Genomic DNA, 24,337 nt, shown 5'->3' with positions numbered 1-24,337 from the left:
ATTTGGCCTCGACATCCGTTAAGGTAATCAATCGATAATTCGCTGGATGAGATTTACAACCTCCTTTAAATATTGGGTGCATTATTACCCCCTCCAAGATTTTGGAATTGTACCTAATTCTATGCAGTTGTTATAAGTTGAGATCAGCTTTTCTCCCCAAAAGTCTGGATTCATTTTGAACAGTGCATTTGGGATCCCATTTATGACCTGGGGCACCTCCACCTTTGCTTTTCTTTATTAAGTTTACAAGTTCTGACATTGTGAATGTAAATTTTTCCGATTCCTTTTGGACAGTAGGGGGCTTTAATATAACTCCTTTTGGATTTAAGACATTGGTTGTCTTGTCTAAGTTTTTGATTGTTCCCTTATTTCTGCCAAAGTGATGAATTAAATAAGCAGACCATACGGGTTCTGAAATATTGGAGCTAGTAAGGGTCATTGGAGCTTTATTCAAGTCATTTACCATTTTCTAAAATCCCTGCACATTTGATTTTTTGCTTAGGAATAAAGCCTTGGCCCAAAAATCATGATTCTTCTGTCTTTTATGATCCCATATTTGTTTCCAATAGTTATTGTTTAAATGTCTTAGGTCAGCCTTAACACGGCAATCGGTTGGATTTATCTTATATAATTTTAGGAGTCTATTTCGTTGTCTTCTTAATTTAATCATGTGTGCTGAAATTTTTATATTCTTGGTTGTTTTCGCTTTCCCGTGACTTGGGTAGTTCTTTTGCGATCTGTCTGTGAGCAGACCAGTTGCGAATCTGTTCGGGAAACTCAACCAGATATTTATTGGGTCGCTAGTTGTATTGTTATAGGAAAGGTCTATCATCGCCATTGACCGTTCTCCAGTGGATTCCAGTGTTCTTTCATTCCATCAAAGTTTGTTGTAGTTTGTTGTAGGGACATCCCTTGGTGCAGTTGGTGCAGAATTATATATGGGGAAGCCACATCCAATCTCCAAGCATTGTTGACCACGATCACTTTTATCTGATTTTACGATTTAGTACTTTGTAATTAAAGTAAGTAGAAATAAAGAGGCCACAGTGTAGTCAATTGTAGCTTGAGTTCCAGTGACATAGCAGGTGGTTGCCGGCAGACTATCCTGTGGGAACCTCCCGTTTAGGAGTCTGAGCCCAGGGGCCTCAAGATCTTTTACTAGAGAAAGTGCCGTTGTGCCTGGTTTACCTTGCGCTATTGACCCCAAAGACTGTTGTGGTACTGCCCACAATTGATCTTGCATGATGATTTGGGCATCCCTTTCCACGAGATTTAGTCATTTCAAATTGAAGTCCCCAGCTATTAGAAGCTCCAGGGATCCGAAGTCCTGATGGGCAGTTAATATTGTATCTATCAGTTTGGTGGATATATGTTTCTTAGATCGTGCATCTGGATGGATATAAACATTTATTAGCAGGAGTGGGCTGGAGTGTTCTTTATTCCATCCATCTAGCTTTACTAGCAGGAACTCTTTGTTTTCCTCATATAGTCGTGTAGATGATTTATTTAACCCTGCTGAAATAAAGATTGCTAATCCCCCCCCTTTGGATGGCTGAACCTTTTTCCCCTGATTATTAGGTTAAAAAAAAACCATAAATCTTTCAATAGTGAAGGATTGGTAGCCCAAGTCTCCTGCAAAAAGAAATCTTTTTTTTTTTTTAATAGGCTTGTCAGATCCTTTTGTACGGTGTTTGATCTAACCCCATTTATATACCAGGAGCAAACTTGGAGGCGTTTATCATGTGGAGTTACCCACCCATAGTGATCCTGACTGCTAGGAAGTCACTGATGATTTTCTACACGGATTGCTTCCGACATCCAACCCAAATCTAGCTGCATTAAGGGGTGCGTGTTTGGTACTTTGAACCCTGTGGAATGTTCATAATTTCTTTCCAATTGCAGATCTAAGAACTGAAAAAGGTTTATTTAGCACTTTTGAATTTGTTAGGTTCAACATATTAGTTTGATCCTCTAGAGGGTCAGGATAGCCTGTTTGTTTGGGTATACTCAATTTGGTTTCCCATTTTAAGGAGGAGATTTTTTCTTTGACAACTCTCCTAACCAAGTGTGTTGCCTTCCAAGTTACCAGGGTTGATTTGCTTGATCCTCCTTCATTACTTTTGACCACCGGTAGAAATTCTATAGAAACAATATCAGTGTACTTTTGTCTTTTAGAGCCGGGATAGCTTGTAACAATTTTAATATATTGCCTCTATTTAAGATATCATGTGAGCCCCTGGATTGATATTGAGGTTCCAGGATTAGTTGTTTACAGTCTGTAGACGGGACATATTTGGGACTTCTTATAGGGTCCTCCGTTTCTTCCATTTTAGCTGTCCCCTTGTGTTCTGTTACCTCTGACCGGGATAGAGATTTTCTATCTGACCAGCCTGTATTAGCAAGAATTTGCCTCGCAGCTGATCTGTTTGGGTATTCTCCCTCCGAGAGTGGTCTAGCCCCTTTTCCTTTTTTAGGCTGGTGCTGAGTCATTTGTGCCCCTATTTTAGTTCCTTGATGCTCAGCATGTTCTGGCTATGCAACTGTAATTGTTATGCTATCTTCGTCAAAAGACCTCCTATTAGTTAAGGGACTGTAACTTAGTTCAGCTTTCACCTCCCGTTGATGTAGATTGATGTTCTGTATTTCCTGCTTAATTTGGCCTATAGCATTTGAATTTGGCGAAGCTCGTTGGCTATTATACTTCATTAACTCCACATTGGAGTGTGGTACGTTTTGCCCCTTGTGTTTTTGGAGAGTAGGGCCCCTCGTTTGAGAGTTGAATAATGGAAACAGTTTATTTGCCGTTGGAATACTTTTTATGTTTCTAATCGCGTCATAGGGCATTAACATATCATTACTTGTATCCAGATTTAAAGAGGGGCTTGACTTTGTAGCAGCAGGGCCCATAGAGGCACCCCCTATTTTGTTCCTTGCTTTTCGCTGTTTTTTCTTTTGTCTTTTTGTAAGAGTCTTTTCTAGGCATAGCAGATGCCCCACAGATTTTTTTTGTTGGGGGAGGAAGTGCATTTATTTGAATCTCAGGCTGACATCCTTTTCCCATCTCAGGGGATTTTAATAAGCGTGCATTTTCCTTTGGTACTCCTTCCTGTCTGCATCCTGGTTCATCAGGGGATTCTGTTACCTTGTCAGACATTTCCTCAGGGCGACAATAGGCCCTGTTGTCAGTAATTTTGTTGTTTTCGGCCTCCTCCCTTTGCCTGGGTGATTCTTCGGCTGATATTTCACCCCCTCTTTTCATATTTAGATTTTCTTTAAGATTAGTTATCATCGAATTTAGCGCTTCTGGAAGTGTGGCCAGTTTGTTGATTATAGGCTCACAGGTGCAATCTGTTATTGTCATTTCTGCAAGGTTCTGAGCTCGCTTTATCAGATTGTTTAAGTTTGCCAGTTTCTGATCAATCCCTGATACTGAGTTGGCCATAGCATTCAGTAAATCCACCTGAACGTTCATTTTTGAGGACTGATTGCACAAGGCATCTAGTGTTAGTTGCGAGGTTTTGATAAAGAGATCGCAAAAAGCGTTTTTATCCAAACGGTTTTGGGTATTTTGTGAGGGCAATATGTTCTCAGAGTTTTCCTCCTTAGTTCCGAGTTCGATTATTTTTATTTTTAATGTGGCAGAGGCATTTTGGGATCTGTATTAAAGGGCGGAGGTATCCAGTTGAGTTCCTGAGATTTCAGCTTGCTCATCATTTGGTTTTGCCCCCATATCTTGAAGGAAGGGTCCGTTAGAGGTATGTGCGATAGGGCTCAGATCCACATGTGGACAGGAAGGTTTTAATTTTGGTGATTCTAGATTTTTGGAAACCTCCAAGGTGTAAATAGATTCTGGAGGATGATTCCCGTTCCATGCTTTACCGCCCTCTTGTGGCCTCAAGGCAGGTAGACCTAGTGAAGAGTCCTTGGCTCCTTTAACAATCACATTTACCTCCGGGGAGGTTGAATCCCTAATCGTTGAAAGTCAGTCTGATTTTCCAAAGATGGAGAGTTGGAAATCGGAGGACGGTGATGATGAGCGGAGGGTCAGTAATTCTAGGTCACTGATTCAGCCCCAGACATTTTCTTTATAATTGCCATTGGTTGGTTTTTCGGTGTTGCCGAGGGCAGTTTTTCCAGCCAGCTCCTCCTCCTTGAGCTCGCTTTTATCACGTTGCTCCTATATCAAGCTGCTTTCACTTTTTATAGGGGAAATTGGGTGGGGTAAAGACCCAGAGCCGTTAGGTAAGGAAAAAATTGCATCCACGGGGTCCTTCAGAAAAACAATTTTGCGAGGGACGTTCACCGATTTTTGAAATCTTTGAAAGAAGGGGTTTATCGGGGAAACCAGGAGTTGATGTTTTGACTTAATTTTTGCTTCCCATTTTGACATTCAGGGCGGAGAGGAGGGTTTGTTGGACTTCTTACTTCTTTTTGCTTGCAGCTGAAAAGGCCTTTCTTTTCCTGATCGCATCTTTGCCGTCTGTAAAGTTTTCCCATAGGATTTTCTTTTTGTTTTTTTTCCTTGCCTAGTATACGCGCCGCCACACCTCAGGGTTGAGGGGCACGAGCATGCGTGGTTCTCCACATGGTACTCCTCGAGTACCGCCCAATATTTATTGCTGGCTCTTGTTATGTCGCTGGAGGCCTGAGCTTTCTGAGGCAGCCGAAAGGTCCCCCTGAGACCAGCCGGGGCTTCCTCCGGACTTCCAGAAACCCTTAGATTTGTAGATGCGCCGCCTCACCCCAGGTGTTGTGGGGCACGAGTGCGTGTAGAGTTCCTTGATTGGTTCCCGGGTCCTGCTGGGTCCAATGTAGAGACTGCAGTTTTTTCTGATTGACCCTTAAGCACTCTGTAGATTATGAGGATTGTGTTGGTTTACATTTGAAATTCTGATGTTCTGGCGACTTTTCACTAGTTCGTAGCAAGGTGGAACCCTTGTGTCGTTATGCCGCCACACAGAGGGGGCTGCAGCACGGGTGTCTTTTATCAATTTATGTTGCCCAACTAGGTCGCGGCTCCCTAGGCGATTTTCTGAGAAGTTTTAACCCTCGAGGGCGACCTCTAGGCAGTATTTATGGCAGTCTTTAATGGAAAGGAATGAAATTTGGAAGGGTATTGTCCCCTCTAGGCAGACTTAATGTCAATCTTAATGAAGGAAAGAATTTTGAAAGGGTATTTTCCCCTCTGGACAGTCTTAGTGACAGTCTTAATGGATAGAGTGAATTTAGAATGGGTATTGTCCCCTCAGGAGCCACTATGCCCAGCTTGCCAGTGTCATACCTTATTTCTGCCTCCTGATCGCTTCCAGGTGCCTCCGGATCACTCCGTGGGACCCCCGGCCCCATCTGCCCCTTCTTTCCTCCCTTCTTTCCGCTGATGTGCCGACAGGTACAGTTCCAGGCGCCCGGCCGGCTCCCAATGCCGTCCGCTGTCCGCCGCTGATGCAGCGTCCACATGGCCCCCGTACTGCCCCCGTCTAGTTGGAGTAACTTTTCCGAGGCTCTCTGGGGCTTTCTGGGGGCTACCGAATCGTCACAGAAACACGTAGTCCAACGGTCCAGCGGCGCCCTGCTCCCCTGCTGCTCGCGCTGGAAGAAGTCAAATGTCAATACACCCACATCTCGCCACGTCCTCTCTGTCTCTGGCTGGAACAGTCAGGAGCAGGGCAGAGAAACATGAAATCGGTTCAAGCTGGAACAAAACAGCTAGTGATTTTTGTGACTTTAATTTAGCAAAGTTTTCCAGTAGATGATAAGAAGTGCTGTTATGTTTATAATTGTAACAGTGCAGATACTTTAGGCCCAATATTACTTAACTGTGGCCCCTTTCCTGCTCCTGATCGCTGAAGACCTGATGTTCCTGTGCTCTGCTGACGAAGACTCTGCTAACTGCTGTCTCATTTAGGAGAAGTATAACCAATGTGCATTTGTTTTCTTTACAGGTTTCCCCTTAGAAATCCAATCACATTATTTTTGTTAGTGCCATAGTTAGATGTCTTCCAAATTAATTTTTGTCTTATTTTTGATTTTTGCATGTGACAAAGCCCAGCCCCAAACATGCTTTTCGAAAAAGAATTTGGTAGTAAGGATGTCTAACCCAATAATTGAATTGAATGTTTATGAGATGATTATGATTGGCTCAACTGCACAACTAAGGAAATCTGTTACTATTTCTCAAACAATTCTGTTGTTGTTTTTGGATAATCCTTTTGGAGTTTTTAATGGTGATTGTTCTTATTAGGTTAAGATTTTTCAGACGTTTTGGACAACCTGTGTTTCTGTATTGTTATCATCTGGTTTCGCGTATTATTTACATGACTATAGCATTTTTAATATAAGGGCAATAAATGTTTGAACTTTATTAAATAGGTGTGGGGATTCATGACTACATAGGTCATTGTGTGTATAAATGATTGACTCCTGTTTTCAATTTCTTGTTGTTTTTTGGGCCATTGGTTCTTATTGTTAGATTTGATGATCTTCCTCTGAGAGTAGTTGATGTCACTGCTCTACTATGTGTCACCTAAGCCTAATTTAGGAGGACACATCCACAGAATGAAGAATGTTGAAGAATATCAATATGGTTACTCAGATGTTGACATGGTTTCTCGCCCCACCTGATTGAATTTTAACTTCTATTTTCAAACCATCAAGCTGTATTCTTTATATTTCAGAACCCTAAAGTTACTGAAAGGTAGCACCCAAACAATATCTAGCTAACTAAATGAGGCTAATTGAAACTCTTGTGATCGTAACACCCATTGTTAGCATCACCTAAAACTCAGACCTTTTTGTTACATTTAGGCTCTTGTTCTTTGGAGCAACACTGGATGGGAGGGAAGAGGCTGGAAGCACATTTGCAGGCTGCAGGCAGAGTTATAAGTAGCAGCAGTGTCCTTCTACTAGGAAGAATGGACGAATCAAGCTATAGAGCAGAGCTGGGTGTGAACAGGCTACTTCCTACACTGTCAAAGAGTTTCAAAGGGTTCAGCCCGTCATTTACCACATTACTGGTATTTCACACAAAATTTGGAGTTTAACAGGAGGTGGGCTGCACATACTGTTTATCAGTGCAATAAATTGCTTGCATGCATCCTTCAGGGCTTTATTGGGTAGTGTTGAAAGAAGTCCCTGACCTACTTCATAACTGCAAAAACGATGCACATCCCAGAAGGAAATCTACTTGGCCAATGGGTGGTGTGCACCTCCAAATTCCACTGTGCCTGTAATTGTTGCAGGAAGAAAGCAGTGACAAAACAACACTTGACCAATAAACGGAAATAAGTAGTCTGTTCAAGAGCATGAGGGCAATTTGCAGGCACAAAAAAAGGCAGTATGGCAGTTGGTCTAGGCTTCATAATAAACTGATGCCCAACTAAACAAATGTTTTAAACACGATGCTTCTGGTGCAGAGGGCACAAGGCATCTATTTAAATAGTCTGTAAAATGTTATGCACTTGTCACCTGATACAAAAGAGTATGAGTTGCAGCTTTTTGGATTCTTTGCAACCGACAAATGAGATCGACCAGTAGTCCAAAGAAAGGCTTATTAACACTGTTGGTCTGGAAAAGGACCAGCATTATTGTATACTGAACTTGATATGACAATTACAAAAATGAAATGATAACTTCCTGGATGAAGTTGATAAAATCTGCTTTTCCTGGTGGGGGCAATCTGAGGCTTTTAAGTTAAAAGCATCCCTGGACAGATCCTATATGCCAGAGATTTCTTGGCTGGGATAAAGATGGAGTTTCCACATCCAGAATCTGTCTTTCTCATTAATTTCGACGGAGCTCAATCCTGCAGCTTTGATTGAGGCCTTCTACTACGTTCATACGCAGCCCTTTGGGAGTTTTGGCTGGCAAAGCAGAACAAAAATTGGCAGTCAGCAGACCTACAGATGTTTTGCACTGAAGCCAGGAAAATGTATGTTGGCAGTAATACAGGCCGGAACTATCTCCTGCCCCATTTACAGTGTTGAGAAGAGTTATTGAAGCACATCTTTATTTTACCGTTAGTAAGTGGCAAGAAAATGAATGTCCCTTATTCAAGTTCACTTTGCACTTGTAGAAGTTTTACATAATCTGTATTTTATTGCTTTTATCAATTAATTGCATATCTACACAGAAGGTGCGTGTCAAGTGTGATTGCACAGTTTAACGCATTGAGCTAGAAATTCTATAAATAAACCAGACAAAACTAGGGAATTGGGAAAAACTACATAGTGCTTCACTTAGTAAGAAATGGGAGAAATTCCCATTTACCAGAACACTTACAGATGGGAACCTATATAGATTCCAGTCATTGTCAACAATCTTGTTCCAAACCCAAAATGCTCTCATGTGACCTATAATAAGTACGAACAGTTGCCGAACTGGTCGCTGGTAAAACACCACACACGAATGGCCACCCAGCTGAGTTCTATATAGCATTTGCTGCCACCCTGGCACCTAAGCTAGTTGGGGCATATAATGCAACCCTAGAAGCCAGCCTTTTACTGCTACTCTTTCGGAGGCGACCGTGACCTTGATATTAAAACTGGGGTGAGACCCCACTGACTCTGCCTCCTTTTATCCTCTTGCCTTTATGACAGTGGGTCTACAAGATCCTAAGAAAAATCCTGGCTACCTTATTCCAACTGGTGCTCCCACAACTAGTCCATGCTGATTAAAATGGATTTGTCCCTGGTAGGAACACTTATCTAAATATGCAAAGGTTGTAAAGGATTATGGAGACTGTATGCCCCAACTGGCCCAGGGCGGCTGTTCTTGTACTAGATCTGCAAAAGCATTTGACACAGTGCATTGAGATTACCCTTGTCTGGTCTTCTAAAGGTCTTGAGCCAGCACAGTTTGATGATCTGGCCAGGGACCCAACGATTCGAAGCTCTCTCTGTGTGGACAATATATCATTTTACCTCAGAGATATTGAGTGTGACCATTCTGGTGTAGCCATCCTCCTTTCGAAGTTGGGAGCACTGTCGGGCCTTCAGATTAGCTGGAACAAGTTCTGCCTTTTCTTGCGGAGCCCTGTGACCTATCCCTAGACTGTTTAAACTGGATGACAATCTAATTCCCTGGGTGGGAGTTTCTTTCCTATATTTTTGCATCTGTATCTTTCATTCTGACCTGGACATCTTAGATGGAAACATGACCTCTGTAGCTAAGTCTCTCTTCCCTCAAATTACATTCTGGCGAATACTCCCATTATCCATAATGGGGCGCATAGAGGTGACCAAAATGGTAATCCTGCCTCACCTCCTATATCACTTTGCTAATCTCCCAGTGTTCCTCCCACATACATTTTGAGATATGGATAGGCTTCTAAGAGAATTTCGGCTGGCACAGGTATTGCTGACATGTGACTCTCTGCTCAGTCATCTCGTATGCCCCCACAATACCACTGTTGAGCTTACCCAAACCTGTTGGTCACTTAGAGGGTTGCAAGCTGTACTTCTTAATTCGGAACTTCCTTTAAAATGGCTTTATTTGGGCTCCTGCATTTTACTTCAGTGCAGAAATACTCCTGACAACCTGTCTCAATAAGGTAAATCATTCTTTGTAATCTTACTCCCCTATTTACTGATCTAATGAAACTTTGTGTCATTATTTAATGGACTGCTTACTATGACAGCAGTATGCTAATATTTTGACTTCTTACATATTATTAGGTACACTATTTCTCCAAAGTAAAACTCAGATTTTTACTGATTTTATTATTTTCATTTCTGATAACTGCAAAGGTGATTGTGTCCTCATTTCCTAGGTAACTTCATATTTCAAATTTATGCTGTCATTGAGATGAGGTTTTAAAGCTTAAAACTGATGATGTTTTCCAAATGAAAGCTAACATTATGTATAGTTATTTATAGCAATGTTTTGTTATTGCATTGCATTGCAGCATTTATGTGGCGCTTACTACTCTGTGTGGGATGTTGAAGCTCTTGCCTAAATAGGTAGCACTCTACACCATGTAGGGTTTGTGGCTGGAAGGATGTTGTCTTTTGATCCTGTTTGAAAAGTGTTTCCATGTCATGTGCGATGACCACCAAGGTGCAGTTATCTTGTTAAGGGACGCAGCGCAGTGGATGTTGAAGTGTGAGAGACAGACGTGCAGTTTTTCTTGTTTTCAATATGCTGGAAGCTTTGAGACGGTCTGCATGTCCCGTTATAGTTTTTCTTAGTCTGCTTAGCTGGTTGCTGCACTGGCTTGTCCAATCTGAGATGTGTATAGTTGTGTTCCGGAGCTGGCATGGTTCGAGGTAGAGCGAATTGGAGAGATCTGTTGGGATGGGCATTTTTATTATCATCCCTTATGTAAGTGCATTTGTGAGATGTAAAGAAGCGATCAGATCACATAGATATTTTGGACCCGCAGTAGTAAACTATATTAAGTTCTCCTAATTGTCCAGGAATGTGTGACAAATCTTTTTAGTTACTCCATACCTTTTCATTTGTTGATCTGTTTGATTTTCTGGCTGCACAGTACTGGTGACACAGTCCTCATTGCAGGTATGTCTTCTTTGAATTTAAGAGGTATAAGTTATAATTTGCTGCTGACTGCTGCGTAATATGGGTTCAGTATTATTGTGGGACATAACTGTTACATATGCAAGTACATAACTATTTAATGCCACTGTGAACCATAGGTCAGCCATTCCTATCTGATTATCTAAAGCTGCTTGCTGGTTGAGTTGTTTGTATTTTGTGGGTTGTAAGCTGAGGATTTCGTTTGAGGGTGTGACTGATTTCCGGGCTCTCTTTCAGGGACGTAGGTGGTGCAATATCTAGGAAATATGCCATGTTTTCAGCTGTCTTCAAAAGTGTTTCTGCACATGGGTGCTTCTAGTGGCAGCTGGTAGTTAGTTCCAGAGCTTGGCGGCTTGTACTGAGAAAGCAATGCCTCCTATGGAATATTGATGGTAGGGTGGTATGAAAGTGGTGCAAGCCTGGAGCGCAGTGTTCTATTTGGTTTCTAATTGCTTGAATTAACTTGTAGGTATAGCGATGTTTTCCTTGTGATGCACTGTGGTTATGCCCATTTGTTTGAGGAAGGTGTTTTTTAACTTAATAGTTCTGGTGAGTTTCAAAAATGTTGTGAAGTACCTAATTGTGTCTTACCCCATAGTTCCTCCTACATTACCTGTCCACTTAAAAGGTATGGGCCTGATTCTTGAAGGCAGCATGGAAAAAGTTGGACATTTGCTTCTGTTTGTTTATTCCATAGTTGGGAGTTATTTCCCAATTTCGAGGGATTTACAATGATTCTTTGGTTGATTTCTAAAAATATCTGACACTTAGATTTCTAGAGTATCCTGTGTTGCAACATTTACTCATGCCACATTTTTACAAGGGGAACATTTTTGCATAAGTAAATTTTGCAGAAATGCTCATTTGCATATTTGGGGTGCAATTCGCAAAATCAAGGCAAACATTGAAATTCGGAATTCTTGCTCCCCTAGGACTACTCAAACATTTTGGAGCACGTCTATACTTTTGAGATTCTCAAAGACTCCTATAAATGCTCCCAGAAAAATTCAAGTCTTACTTTTGCAGGTGTACTCACATAAGTGAAATGTGTGCCTGCGGAATTTCTACTGGATGAAGAATACCATATATAGACTATTACTAATATCACAAAACGTGTTGCATTACGCCGCATAAATTGCCCTTTCTTGCCGCATGATGTAGTGAACCCTTCCTCATAATTTGGCCCTCCCCTACAGAATCATTTCAGCAGCTTTAAGTAGAGTAAATGGGAAGAAAACAGGATTGCTATTTTTTAAAAGATCGAAATGCAATAGCTTTGCTGCTTTGCCACGTAAAGTCTTTCCCACATCTGTTTCACATTTTGGTACTTATTGTAGCCCCCCCCCCCCTCTACCTTAATTTCCACGCTGGTGTTTTGCAGTGCCACAGATATCTCGCACAGCAAACCTAACCACAAATATGTACAACATCTTGCAGGACTTGGGTGGAGGAAGCGCGTTTCCCAAGTCCTCGGGCACTGTACTGGGAGGCCAGAAAATTGGGTAATCACTTTCATTTAACACATCATAAGATTTTGCCTGTTTTAAGTCACGTTGTTTATGCCATGCGATTTGCTGAACACGTTATGTGCCTTCAGGGAAAGAAATAGGATTCTGGCCATTGAATTATACGCAATTTTTCTAGATATATTATTAACGCCGGCACGGTTCCTATTAAACGTGTATGTGGATGTTTGGTTGCATTTTAACAGCATCTAGTAAATGTGAGTTTGTTTTTCTTTCTGTTTTTTTTACACCCATGAGCTTTGTTTTGATGTCTGCTTAAACTGCAGCCGTCATTAACCAACAATATTTAAGATAGCTTCACAAATCCGTAAATGGGTGCTGGTTTCTTCTGAGGGACATATTTCTTTGTTTATCACAAGATTTAGAATAGGCGCCATTCCTCAACCAAGGATAGTGGCTCGTTATCAGAGTGTGTCAGAATTTTATCATTTCACCTTGTTTCAATCTTTCCATAGATTCTACCGTTGTCAGTACGTGATGGAAAAAAATGCTGATGGTTTCTTTTTGTGCCCAAGGCAGGGAAGAGCATCGCTGTTGAAGTAAAGACGTCACTTCCAGCAAAAATATTAAGAAAACCTGTGAACCCCCATGGATGACCCCCAGGATCTGAATGATCAGTCGGTAAGTGCCATGCTGATCCATGCTTGATAAATGGAGCAAACCTCAAATTGAGCCGGCGCTGCCCTTAATGTTAAATTTTAAATGCAGAAGGCCGATGGGTGCCTTCCTTTTGAGATCAAAGAACATTGACTTTGTTGGTTCTCGGTGTAATAGATATATTTTTAAACAGTTGTTTTGGAGCACTTTTATTAATGGTCCTTGACTTACGAGTTTGTGAATTGTTCCAATAAGTGGAAATATTTGTCAAGCGATTTTCAAAATATTTTATTTGTTGTAATTGGCGCAACGGTTTAGCAAAAACATTGTACATGAAGCACTTCGCAGAGTACATTATTTGCAAAAGTTAGAATTCTTTCTTACTAGAAATGGTTAGCTAATTTCCCTGGTAAGCCTCAGAAAGGTCGTTTGGTTGGAGCTATGGGATTTAATTTGCTTTTTTTCATTAATTCACACTGTACCCAACCATAGCTTAATGTTAACACTTGTTTTCTCAATGACTCATTAGTTGTGCTTGTCTAAGGGGTTCTGCCATTTCTTTATGTTTCAATGAATATGATAACTTGATATTGCGCACGAATCATCCCAACTGGGGTATCTCGGTGCAAGGACAGCCAGAAGCAAGTATGCACGGAATCTAAAACAGTGCCTTTTTTTTAGTAATTTCCTGAATTCGCTGATGAGGGATGATATCCCATAAATGGTCCCAGGATACTTGTTTATGGACCATGGAGGATCTGGCCTGACAATTCAGGCTGGACTGTTCCAATGGGGAACAGGGTGAAGACTGATTTGCATACGCTGCGTCCAAACTGGGGTGGCATGGTGAGCAAAAGAGCTATGGATTTAACCCAGATGTGTGACTGGGGGCGAGTGTTAGAAAAGTTTTAGCACTCTGTCCATAATCCTATTTTGGTACTTACTATGTGCGTATGGGAAAATATGTTTGAGTTTATGGAAAATTGTTAGCAAATTAAAGGAGTGATGTTAATGAATGTGAATTGGGGGTACTGTCATTTATGTTTTGAGCAGTTACTGTAAAATGGGATTTGTGTGTTTATTTTGTGAATTAACATAATACGATATTACGAAATACATTGTTATTTTGATAACATTTCTATCCCATGGAATGCACTCTATAGAGGCAAATTCCTCACCTGCCCTCCGGTGGAAATACCATTTAATTCTTTAAAGCAGCATTGGAAAAGGGAATTAGTGTCATCTTTGATTTTGGGTGCTGACCAGTTCGCTACAGCTGTTTATATGTGACCACTATACTAAAAACAATAATAACAAATACTACTGAATTTTAACACCTCTAAATGACCCAAATGCCATTTTCTGATTAGTTTCAGAGCAGATATTATTTAGGGGAAATTTCGCAATCCCAAGTCAGCCTTGCCAGTATGTGTAAGCCATCGTGGATATCGGAAAATGTCAGTGCCTGCTCAAGATTGTGTTTCTGTTTAAGGCAAAAGTGCTTGGTTTTAGCAGTTCACCAAAGCAGTAGGTTCATGGTTCCAGAAGGTCTTCCAGACATATGTACTGTGACTCCTGCTTGCCCTTCAATGAGACCCGCTCATCTGGCTCTACCTATCTAGTGAATGATGTCAGAACAAATGCCAAAACTACTTCAAATACTTCTGACTGTGTGTGTCACCTGTGTAGTTATTTGATGAAGGCATCCTGCTACAAAATGGTCTACTTTGACTCCACACTTCCAAAGGGGCAGTGAACCTAGGAGCATTGATGTTGGTGATTTCACAGGCCTTTATGCTGTGAATGCGTTCCAGACTGTATTACAGGGGAAATGTCGGATCAAATAACTCTGCCGAGAACCATCTTTCTAAAAATGTTTTTCTTTCAATGTGTCCATAGCGCTATTTAATAAGAGTAGGTAAGTTCTGCCAATCCCAAGCACCCTGGGCCACAGTTCCTATCTTGAAGACACTAAATGGCAGATCTCTATAGCTTTAGGAAGTTGATGAGTTTGAAGCATCCATGGTTATGTGCAGAGACTGTGGAGAGGCAGGCCATACATGCTTTTTGTGTGAGAGGAAGGAAGGCAGCATGGTATTTGAGTAGAAATGCGTAAATATCTACAGATGTCTGGTATCAACTGTTACACCAGCACTTGCGCTAACCTAAAGGAACATCAATAGTAAAGTGATAAAGAGGGATTCGAGAACTTGAGGTTCAAGGAAGATATGTGTCTCTGCCTCCAGTTTATTGTAAATACAATGTCCTAAACATGATCACAAGGTTCTTCTACATCTTACCAAGCACACGCCTACCACACGTCACATTTACTAAGCTGACAGGCTGTCATCTAAAAATTGAGTTTTTTTGCCCAAATTACTGGTCTTGTTTTTCAAAGCCACAGATAAATTCTATATCAGGAATGGACGCTCCGATTATGGACTTTTTTTCTCAATTTTATTGCTCAGCAGCCCAATAACATCAACATAATAATATTAAAGACTACAAATCTTATGAGTGTTTGATTTGAACTTCATTCCAACCATAGAGTCCACCATATAAAAGATCCACCAAGGAAAAACACTTCCTCTTTCTTTGCTGCTCAGCAGCCAAATAAGTGCTTTTCCTTGATATCTTTCTATCTAGTAATTTGCTGTTGATGCCATATTGCTGGTTGCATTATTCTTTTGTTGCCCTGTTTTAGTGGCGAGCGCGCAGTGCAAGTTTTTTTCTTGACATCGAAGCTCTGGCAGAAAGGTTCTGTGCGTCATCAGTCTTCGCTGGTCAGTTTCACTTCTGCAGTGACTAGTCTTCATCGCTAGAGGGCGGCGAGTGTGCGTCTCACTGAACCTCTGCGCTGCAACGCTGCGCTGATTGAGTGCATCCCTCACATTCATTTCGTTCTTGGCATTGCGTCTGGCTCTGCTCTTAAGCTGTTTACCGCAGAAGGGGATTTGAGCAATCTTTTTACATGAGAGCGCGCGGAGGCGGTGTAGTAGCGAGTCAGAAATTCCTCGTCAGTTTCTAGTTTGATCTTTAGCCCCAGCTTCAGCGTCTCGCTGCGGAATGTTGGTTCTCTCAAGTCCCTTGATAATTAGAGGGCATACTCACTGAAATGCAACAAGCATTGCTACCTGCATCAATCCTCGGATTCTGTCACTAAGCACTGGCCACTGCAAATATTAAATTTTTTCCCCCTTTTTTTTAGTTGGTCAGCTGCTGCCAAGGTACTTGGGGTACTTTACAACATAACCTCTCCTACCCTGTTAGGCATCTCTCCGTACCTGAGCACCATGGCAGGTTCCAATCCAGAGTCATGGGATGCTAGGGGTGAGGACAGTCTCTCCTCCCCATACATTTAGAGCTCATAGGTGCCATCAGCATCTCCCTCTAGAGAGCATTCCCATCAGCTTACAACCCCTGAGTAGGCGGATTGTCCAGGTTACAGCACAACGCAATGTGTTATTCTCACAAGGAGGAGAGGTGGGGTCTGTGGCCCAGCGTGACACTCAGGGCAAAAAGGCTTCAAAATCTGGCCCTAAGACCGGGGTTGTTACTGTTCCCCTGATAGATGCCTTTGAATGGCTCCTTGCTGCCTTTCAAAGAAGGCAGCTTGAAACAATGGAGATATTGGACTCGGATTCCCATCCTGGGGTTACCCCTGAAGATGATGATGTCTACTCCCCTCAAGGGGTGGATGATGATGCCGGGGAAGATTCAAACAACCCACATGAGAATTCTGGTAACAAACCAGGTCCCAGTAGACACTGGCATCTGGAAGGTGGCACCAAATGTCACAGGCTGGAAAATCAGGGTGCTCTGCTGCGCAGGAGTTACTGAACATACAGCATTTGCCTGATGATATTTACCACCCCCGGTTGGTAGACTGGGTTCCTGCCACTAAAGTAGCAGCATACGTGGCTTCTCGCATTCACAGGCCATTGGACAGGGAGGTTGGGCGGTTGAGGGTGGAATATCCGAGGCCTTCCCTGCCTGGAAAAGTGTACTTTAGCCCAGAAATCGCTGGTAAAACTGTTACTTTTGTCACCATATTCATAAAGGTCCTAAAAAGGGCCTTCACTGATCATGGAGATCCTTCAAGGACAAGGTCCTGGATGCACTGGGGCCTCTCACTAAATTTTTTGATGTGGCAGAAGCAGCCTGTGAATCGGGCAAGTTTATTGACCCCGTCATTCTTTCCTGGTGGGCCCATCAGGCTATATGCTTTCTGGGGAAACCAATTGTGCGTTATCTTCCAAGCATCGTTGCTCCTTGCTGATTTAAATCAACCCTAAGTTAGGAAAGATTGCTACAATGGAGGCTGTTGCAGTGGCAGATGAAGGTCTCTTTTGGGACTCATTCCTTAAAGAACTGACACTTTTTCCTCTCTGGACAAGACCCACCATTCTCTCCATTAGGTCTTTAACCAGAGGGGTTTTGATGCGGCTATAAAAGGTAGGGGGTGCTCCTCCGACTGTGTGTACAATTCTAACCCCCACAAGCTACAAACCAGTCAGGACTCTAACGCCCACAAGCTACAAAGCAGTGGCATCACTAGAAGAAGCTTGGAGGCTTTGGAGGTTACAGTGGTTTGCTCTGATGTGCGTCTTGCTCGTGAGAGATGCATGGGTGTTGCAAACAGTTGAAGGTTTCCATATAGAGTTTTATGGGACTTTCCGTCAACCAAGGGATCCTTAGCCTCTGGTCTTCCCCCCAGAAGCTATGCAGGTAGACAATAAAGAGGTCAGGGATTTGTTACAAAAGGGAGTGATCATTCCCACAACCTATCAATCCAGGGATTTCCTCAGCAACATCTTCCTAGTGGAAAAGAAAGAGGAAGGATTCTGCCCTGTTATCAATTTACATATTTACAGTAGTTCAACAGTTGGGTGCTGTACCAAAATGGAAGAGATCCATCTCCTTCGGGACATCTTTCTTCTAAATGACTGGTTGGTCAGATTGGACCTAAAGGATGCCTAGCTTACTGCCCCGATCTTTCCCCTCCATCAACGGTTTGTGCAGTTTGTGTGGGAGGAACAGGCCTTCAAGTTCACATGTCTCCCTTTTGTTCTCTCTTCCGCTCTTGGGTGTTTCACCAAGGTGCTTCATCCCACCATAGAGGGGCTGCAAGAGAGAGGAGTCACACTAATCGTCTATTTGGAAGACATCCTGTTGATGCACCAGCTTCGAAACAAGTTGGAAACACTGATATCACAGCAGTTTCTTTTTCCGGGCTTCGATATAGATACTGTAGCTCAGCTCCTCAGATAACCCCACAAGAAGATGCTACTCATCTGCAGGGATCTGCGGAGGATGCTAGAGAAAGATCGTATTACCCTTCGACATCTAGCCAGGATCCTTGGTCTCCTTTCTTCATTGATTCAGGAGATGTTTTTGAGCCCGCCTCACTAAATAGCGCTTCAGTGATTGAAGGCGATGCACCTCAAGAGAGGCCTCTACTATGCCCAGGAGGTCAGCCTCTCGCCGGACGCCCGAATGGAGATGCGCTGGTGACTGGTCCACACCCAAGCATGGCATGGCAGAGACATCTTCGGCACGAAACTGAATCTGGTCATAGAGTCTGATGCAAGCTGGCAGGACTGGGGAGCCCAGTGTGGTCTTTGGTGAAGCATCGAAGAAAAACCACTCTCTGGTGATCAATAACTCTGTCATGGCAGACTATCTTCCAGGTTGTCTGAATCAGGCTGCAGCGTGGCAATCTCTGCATCTGAGGGATTCCAGTGCCTGGAAGTTGGACCAGGCTCGCTTTCAGGCGATCGTGCTCAAGTGGGGTCAATGCCAAGTGGACCTATTTACCTCTAGGCTCGATCATTAGTTACCCCGTTTCTTCAGTTGACATCCGGATCAGTTGGAGGAAGTGACACATACCTTCCTGCAGGGCTGGAAACAGTTCCCGGGGTATACCTACCCACTGTTTTCAGTGATTACTAGGCTCACAGCATCAGAGGCATCAGAGGGCACGGGTGATCCTATTGACACCTCTGTGGAAGTCGCAAGTGTGGTAGCCAATTGTTCTGAAAGGTTATACAGATTTTCCAACCTCACATCCCCAGACTCCTCATCTTGTGAAGGACAATCATGGCAACTTGCATCAATTGGTGCAGGGCGGCAGTCTTCGGGTGATGGCATGGAAGATTACAGGGGACGTTGCAATGTCCTTGGCCTTTCATCACAAGCTCATCAAGAGAGCATGGACCGATTCTACCATTAAGCGATATGGGTCGACTTGGAATAGATGGTCCCGCAGGTGTCTCTGGTGCCTGACTTCGATGCAGTGGGGACAGATGTTGTTCACATTGTGAATTTTCTGACGGAATTGGGAAGCATGGGCTAAGCATGCTGCACGATTAATGCTCGCAGACCAGCCATTCCAGCAGATCACTTACCCTGTCACGAGATTCAGGCTTGGGATACACACCAAAACACTGAAAGGAATTAGGTTATTTACTCCCACAGAATCACGTTATTCCTCCCTGTGGGATGAGAATCTGGTTTTGTGCTTCTTGATATCTTAGCAAGATAATGAATATTTGTCACTCTGGGAGTTGTGGGTGAAGCTGGCAATGCTTTTATGTTTGATCTCCTGCAGAAGGGTTTCTGATGTGCGGGCGCTGGACATCACAGCATGCTTATTTACCCCAGAGGGGGGTCGTTTTCTCTATCTAGGCGAAGCAAAGCTAATGCCAGAGTGGTGCATTACCCAGCTTTCCCTTCACATCCTAAGCTTTGTGTGGTTAGGTGCTTTCAGACATACAAGGCTATGACTGAAGAATACCACCCTCCAGGGACAAAGCAACTTTTCACACCTCTCAAGAAACTGTTCAAGCTGGTTTCTGCGCCAACTTGTCAGATGGGTGAAATGAATTCTACAGGAGGCGGGTATTTATACCTCCTTTTTGGCAAACATTCGACTAGTGGGGCGATGGCCTCAAAAGTTTTTGCTTTGGGGGGGTTGTGATTGGAAGACACCCTCAGGGCAACTGATTGGTCCTCAGATTCTATGTTTAAGACCTTTTATTTGAAACCAATCCCTGGAATGGCCTCGCTGGTAGTCGATCAGCTTTAAACTTGCATAATCTGAGCCTCTGGTCCTGACACAGAATCTACAATTTCCTAGCTATTGTGAAGGAAGAGGAAGTGCTTTTTCCTGGTGGAACTTTTATAAGGTGAACCATATGGTTAGAATGAAGTTCAAATCAAAGACACATAGGATTAGTAGCCTTTACTGTTATGATGTTGGGCTGCTGAGCAATAAAATGGAGAAAGAAAGTGCATAATCCTCACCTCCTCGTCCTTAATAGAATTCAAACTTTGCTTCACAATAGCTAGAACATTTTACATTCTCCCTGTAGAAACTCTTCAATCCAGAGTCCATGTGTCCCAGTTCATAAGTGATGATCATCCAGCTTTACTCTCCTGGTCACACCAAAGCCTTCTGGTTGTTTGTTTTTTGCTACAATTATGCAAAATTGCGTAATTTCAGGACTCTTGCGGAACAAGGATAATGGGAAATTCTCTGAATTATGCAAATTATGCCAGCTAATTTAAAAATTGCCAGACCTAGTATTGAAATAGCTGTTTTTTAAAGACATTCATATCTTTTTGTATTAATTATTAAAATTATTGGAACAATATATCTTTTAAAATGAAACATGGAATGTATTTGCATAATGTAGTTATACAAGAAGTTAGACTTAAGGATAGAAGGTTAGTTTACAAAACAATTAAGATAGCCTTGTTATTGCTTTGTGGTCATCCCTATACTACTCCTTCTCTTTTGTTCGGATCATCATACTTAATGTGGCAGTGGGTCATGGGTTCATGGCAGGAACTATGCTTTTTGCTTTGAAGGTGCTATTAAGTCTTCCCTCAGGTAAGGAGTGGTACACTTTTCTGAAATTCTATGCACAGGACTGAAGTAATTGTATTATGAATAATTTAGTGCAGAGCGCTTTTCATCCTGTTGTTGAAGGTCATCCTGTTATCTACCTACAGGTAATTGTTCAGGAAATACCAGCTGAGAGCCACATTATTGCAGCATATTGTTTCAGGAGCTAGGAAGTTTGATGCAGTTCAGTTCTTTATTTTGACTCCTCAGCAGACTACTATGGTGAAGACCCTCACCAAGGATTTTTGAAAGTGTCATGGATTTAACTAACTTTAAAATTGAGTGCTATTAGGTAATGTTAATGGTTTCATATAGCGCTACTTTTACTCTACAAAACATAACTTACATTTTACATTTTCGGGGTAGTGAAGTGGGGTTAGCTGCCTGTGAAGTTGGCTGTCTGATCTGAGTGCTCCCTGGTCTCTGCTCTTTAGCTATTTGAATTGAGACTCCTCCCTCTTCTGCCCTCTCCTCCGTCACACGGAGACCCCGCCAGACCAAAGTACAGAGCACTGTGACCCTAGAGGCATAAGTTACTTGACAGAGCAAAACCCGTGAAGCGTCATGGAAAATAGACTTAGAGATGTTTTAAAGATCAGAAAAGTGCCTTGGTGGAGTCATTTTACAAGAGTAGACCAGGCATGAATGGAAAACTGTTCTAGGAGGGGGCAAATAGTTGGAATGCATGTTCCAAGAGGGAGAACTATGAAACAAAAGGAAAGTTTATGGCAGTTTCAGGAAAAGTGCTTTGGCATAACACATTTTCCTTTGGATTGTCCATATTTCTCTAAGTAGCCCTCTGTTATGGGGTCTATAGTTCGCAGTCGGTTTGCAGCATGTCCATATAGGGACCCTCTCTCTAGTCTGAATAAGGAACATACCCGCTCAGATAACCCCTGCTCACCCCCTTGGTAGCTTGGCACGAGCAGTCAGGCTTATCTCAGAAGCAATGTGTAAAGCATTTGCACATAACACAAAGTAATACAGTAACAACACTACAAAAGGACACCACTCCAGGCTTAGAAAAAATAGCCAATATTTCTCTATATAAACACAAGACCAAATATGATAAAAATCCAACATACAATAAATAAGATATGAATTTTGCAAGAAGTACTTAAAAACACAGTTCCTTGAAGTCAATAGCTCCGTCTGGGGCTATCACGGCATTGTGAACAACAAATCCAACAGTTCAGGTCGGCTGCGACGTTGTGGGCTAGACACTGTGTTGGGAAGACCCACAAACAGTACTCAGGGCGTTGTGATCCTCACAATGAGGTTCGGAGAGCAGCGTTAATGGCGTCGCTTCCGAAGGTCCGTACGGGTGTCGTCGGGCTCTTGAAGTCACCCGCAGTGCTGATTGAACTCTAGGCTGATGAAGCCAGGTGCGGGGGCTCTGGCGTGGATGGCGTCGGGGCTTTGGTGCGAAGCGGGACGATGCAGGCAGCGGCGTTGTCGTTGCTGAAGTGCTGTTGTCGGTAGGCCCAAGTCGGCGGTGTGTCACAAGATGGGCTCCGTGCGGCATCCAAGGGTCGCGCGGTGCAGACAGGGGCACCTGGTGGCGACACTGGAATCAATGGTGCTGGCGTCGGTGGACCGTGGCTGTGGCGTGGTGCGGGACGGGATAGTGCTTTGTGTACTTCACGAGCGGTGTCCACAGGCCACGGTGCAGGTAGCGGCGCCAGTATCAGCAGGAGCAGTGCCGTTGGGGATGCCTAGGCTATGGTGTGAGCAAGGCGATGCCGGAGTGCGGGCCCACAGGTCACAGTGCAAGCAGTGGCTCGGTGGCAGTGAGACCAGGGTTGCGGTGCGAAGCGGAGCGGTGCGGCTCCATGCAGCGTTGGCAGGTCATGGTGCAGGCCAGCGGCATCGTTGGCAGCGTCGCTGTGGTTTTTCTTCTTGAACAGCACAGAACACACAGTTCCAAGTGCTGCAGGCAGATGAAATTGAAGTATTTGGTATCCCTGAGACTTCCAACAGGAGGCAAGCTCTACTCCAAGTCCTTGGCTTGGAGAAACCACTCAAGCAGGATACACAGCTACGTTGGCACTTTGCTCTCTTTTAAGGCAGAAGCAGCAACTGCAAGCCAACCTAGCAAAGCACACACAGCAATGGGGCAGTACTCCTCCTCCAGCTCTTCAGCTCTTCTCCTTGGCAGAGGTTCTTCTTGATCCAGAAAGATTCTAAAAGTCTGGGGTTTTGGGTCCACTACTTATACCCCTTTCTGCCTTTGAAGTAGGGAAACTTCAAAGGAAAGTCTGTGTTGTTGACAAGATCCTCTCTTGCCCAGGCCTGGCCCCAGACACACACCTGGGGGTTTCAGGAGCTAGGAAGTTTGAGGCGACTGCATTGTGTGAGGGCAGGCACAGCCCTTTCAGGTGTAAGTGACCACTACTCCCTCCACTCTAGCCCAGATGGCCCATCAGGATATGCAGGCTTCACCCCATTTCCCTTTGTGTCACTGTCTAGAGGGAATTCACAACAGCCCAACTGTCAATCTTACCCAGACGTGGAATACACAAGCAGGCAGGGCACAGAATGGCTTAAGCAAGAAAATGCCCACTTTCTACAAGTGGCATTTTTAAACTGACAATCTAAGAACCATCTTTACCAAAAGGTGTATTTTTAAATTGTGAGTTCAGAGACCCCAAACTCCACATTTCCATCTGCTCTCAAAGGGAAACTGCACTTTAAGAATATTTAAAGGCAGCCCCCATGTTAACCTGTGAGAGAGTTAGGCCTTTCAACAGTGAAACCCGAATTTGGCAGTATTTCACTTTTAGGATATGTAAAACACATTAGTACATTTCCCACCTTTAACATACACTGCACCTTGACCCATGAACACAGACACTTCAGTGGCAGGTCTGAGACGTTCACAGGGCTGCTCATGTGGGTGGCACATTCAGTGCTGTAGCAAAAACAGATCTGAAAAAATGGGAGGAAGAAGACAAAATGTTTGGAGATAACCCTGCAAAATGGCCCATTTACAACACCCACCTACTGGTTTAAGATTTGTGAAAGGATGGTTGGAATATTAGAGCAATGCTTGATGAGACACAAATAATTATTGGGTATTAGGTTTGTGTAAGTTTTACGATTCTAAAGGATTGCCAGTGTTCTCAACATGGAAAAGAATGCACAATAAGAAGTGGAAAACACCCTTTGAGTCAAACTATGAAGCCTGAATGAAGGAAATGAAATAAATACGATGGAGTCTTATGAGATGATCACCCATCAAGTGTGGGATCAAGTTTTTCCTGTAAGTGGTTGGGTAGAAAGCGGTGAAGGGCCACGTTCTATGTCAGGAATGTTTATAGATGTACATCACAAAGTGTTCAAATATCTAGTGTCTTTCATTTTAGGTCTGGGGTTAACCAAGATCTTTTGTTGTTACTAAACTACCTATGTAGGATATATTTATAGGGGCATTAAACCGACCCTCTTTATCCATTGATCTGTTGTTGTTCCATTCACATTCTCTCAGTGTCGACTGTGTTTCTTGTGAAGTGGACTGACAACCGATTTAATAGTTGAGTGGTGCTATGCAAAATGGAAGTAAATGAAAACTACTGTCACTGGCCATATATACTGCCTCATACACCTCAACTGCAGTAAAAAAAAAAAAATCATATGTACTTTTCTAAGTGCATTCTCAATGGTAATATGCAGCACCTCCATACTGACTCCTTTGGTTTTTTTCCTGTCATAGTTTGGAGAAGCTGAGAACATTTAACAGTCGGAAATTAAGAACTTCATACTCATTAGATGAAAC

At 43.0% G+C, this 24,337-nt stretch overlaps 1 protein-coding gene across 13 annotated transcripts in view; it reads left to right on the top strand.

Annotated features, from left to right (window-relative positions):
- Nucleotides 1-24,337, top strand: part of EYA4 (EYA transcriptional coactivator and phosphatase 4) — a 614,551-nt gene that overhangs the window by 118,418 nt on the left and 471,796 nt on the right. For 3 of the 13 annotated variants that reach the window (XM_069235265.1, XM_069235266.1, XM_069235267.1), the window contains exon 3: nt 12,572-12,677. The exons of 9 other annotated variants lie outside the window; for them this stretch is intronic. In XM_069235265.1, coding sequence (XP_069091366.1) covers nt 12,645-12,677 — 33 coding nt within the window. In that variant the 5' untranslated portion in view covers nt 12,572-12,644. The remainder of the gene's footprint in view (nt 1-12,571; nt 12,678-24,337) is intronic. One more of the 13 variants, XM_069235268.1, reaches the window with a different exon arrangement.

This window comes from Pleurodeles waltl, chromosome 5, assembly GCF_031143425.1.
Source record: "Pleurodeles waltl isolate 20211129_DDA chromosome 5, aPleWal1.hap1.20221129, whole genome shotgun sequence".
NCBI classification, from domain to species: Eukaryota; Metazoa; Chordata; class Amphibia; order Caudata; family Salamandridae; genus Pleurodeles; species Pleurodeles waltl.
The sequence above is the reverse complement of the archived record's forward strand: the minus strand, read 5'-3'. Positions and strand labels throughout refer to the sequence as shown.